The 2,367-nt window shown below is 52.4% G+C and overlaps 1 protein-coding gene across 1 annotated transcript; it reads right to left on the reverse strand.

The window, feature by feature from the left end:
- Window positions 1-749: 749 nt before the first annotated feature.
- LOC114165195 lies at window positions 750-1,613 on the reverse strand. The gene has a single exon (XM_028049857.1). It carries the CDS (start codon window positions 1,611-1,613, stop codon window positions 750-752), a length of 864 nt encoding a protein of 287 aa, XP_027905658.1.
- Window positions 1,614-2,367: the final 754 nt, after the last annotated feature.

A 2,367-nucleotide genomic window follows, 5' to 3' on the forward strand; every position in this document is an offset into this window, starting at 1 on the left:
TACCGCGTGCCCCGCAGCCCCATCGACTAGTCTGTCGATGCTAGGAAGCGGGTAGGCATCTCTTGGGCATGCTTTGTTTAAGTCCGTGTAGTCGACGCACATGCGCCACTTGCCATTGGGTTTCTTTACTAGCACAACGTTTGCTAGCCAGGTTGTGTACTGGGCTTCACCGACGAATCCGACCTGCTTGAGTTTATTGGCTTCCTCGATTGCCGCTTGTCTTCTGCTCTCTCCGAGTTTCCTCTTCTTCTGTGAAACAGGTTTGGCGTTGGGGAAGACGGACAACTTGTGGGAGGCTATCCTGGGGTGTACACCAGGGAGATCTGCAGCGGACCAAGCGAAAAGATCGGCGCTCTGTGTAAGGATGCTCTCGATGTGGTGCTCTTCTCCTTTGGGAAGGGTGGTGCCAATCTGGAGGAATCGATTTGGCTGCGGGAGAGGGAAGTGTCTTATGTCCCCAACGGGCTCGACCCTGGCTTCAGAGTTTACTCTCGGGTCGAGGTCGTCGCCTGCTAAGGCTGCCTTGTGCTGGGATTGCTCGATATTGTGGGTTGTCAAGGGTGGGTGGGGAAGTTTTAGGCTTGCGATGTAGCATTCCCTGGCGGCGCGCTGGTCGCCGTGTACCGTGATTATGTCACCCTGCGGGGATGGGAATTTCATGGCGAGATGCGGGGTGGATACGATGGCTCCCAAGGCATTGATGGATGGTCTTCCCAAAAGTATGTTGTAAGATGTGTGTGCTTCCACAACTAGGTAGCGAATGGGTATGGTTTTCGTTTGCCTTCCTTCTCCAAATGTTGTGTGGAGGTCGATATACCCTTGGTTGGGACCCTTTCGCCTGAGAAACCGTATATTGGTTCATTATGGGGAGTGAGGTCGGCTAAGGGTATCTGCAGTTTGTTGAAAGTTTTCCAATATAAGATATCCACGGAGCTTCCTTGGTCGATGAGCACTTTCTTGACCGCGAAGCTTTCTACTTCTATGGTTATGACCATGGGGTCGTCTTGGTTGGGGTCGGTGCCTTGAAAGTCTGAGTCCAAAAAGGTGATGGGTGGCATTCTTCTTATCGTTCTGCCAGACACAGCGTGTACTGATTGGATTGCTCTTAGATGCCTTTTCCTGGACGAGGATGACCTCCCTCCTCCGGCAAATCCACCAGATATGGTGTTGATTGTTCCGCGCAAGGGTGGTCTATCGTCGGTTCGCCTGGGTTGTTGTTGGACTGCCGCTCGCTGTTCTGTATGTTGGGTTCTTGCGGGTTCTCTTCTTGGCTCTCTACGCTCAGTTCGTCGGTCTGTTCGTCGCTCGACTCGCCTATTGTCATTCCTCTCATATCGAGGTCTGTGAGAGCTTTCCCCGGTTTCTCTTATGTAATGTTTGAGATGTCCGGCTCGCACGAGTTCTTCTATCTTGTCTCGCAGGGTATCGCATTCATCAGTCGTATGGTCGTTGTTGCGATGGTAATGGCAGTATTTGCTCAGGTCCGCATTAGGTGGGTTTTGGTATTTTCTGGGCGGAGGGATGAGTTCGGCTTGCAGCACTTCATCTAGTATGCGAGATCTGGGTGCGTTCAAGGGAGCGTAGTTGGAGAACTTAGCAGGTCTTTGCTCCATTGGGCGGTTTTGTTCACGCGGGGGGGGGGGGGGGCTCTTTATTAGGTTTCCTGATGTTGGTATGTGCTAAAGGGGTTTGAGCGTTACTTTGGTATCGCCTCATGTCCTCGACTCTGATAAACATGGCTGCCCTCTTCCTAAGCTCCTGCATGCTTATGGGGGGACGCATTGCTAATTCATCAGCGAAAGGTCCCGGACGAAGGGAGGTCATCATGTACATCAATATGAGGTTGGGGGTGAGGTCCTTGATTTTCATGGCTATGGCGCCGAATCTGTCGATAAAAACTCGGAGAGGTTCCCCCTCCTCTTGCCTGAGATTGAAGAGGGCAATTGTGGTGAGGTCGTGGCGACGACTTGTGTCGAACTGGGTGGTGAAGGTGGTGGTAAGCGTGGTGAAGGAGTCAATGGTGTAGGGAGGAAGGCTCATGAACCATTCTAAAGTTGATCCTCTGAGGGCTACTGAAAACGATTTACACAGGACGGCATCGTCCGTTGAATATAACCCCACTTGGTTGGTGTAAATAGATACAAACTCGTCTGGGTCCGTGGTGCCATCATACGTCACGGTGGGTGCTTTCCATTTATGGGGTAGGGGAGTTTCAGTGATCCCATCTATGAAGGGGTGGCGGCGATTCCTCTTCGACGCGAAGGAGCTGTAGTTACCTCCCGTCGTTGGCCCGGTGGGCCTGTACTCGCTTTCGTCTTCGGTTGGATGGATGTCAACTCTTGAGTGGGGAGGGGCAGTGACCCTTGA

The sequence above is a fragment of the Vigna unguiculata genome, chromosome 10, assembly GCF_004118075.2.
Source record: "Vigna unguiculata cultivar IT97K-499-35 chromosome 10, ASM411807v1, whole genome shotgun sequence".
Classification (NCBI taxonomy): Eukaryota; Viridiplantae; Streptophyta; class Magnoliopsida; order Fabales; family Fabaceae; genus Vigna; species Vigna unguiculata.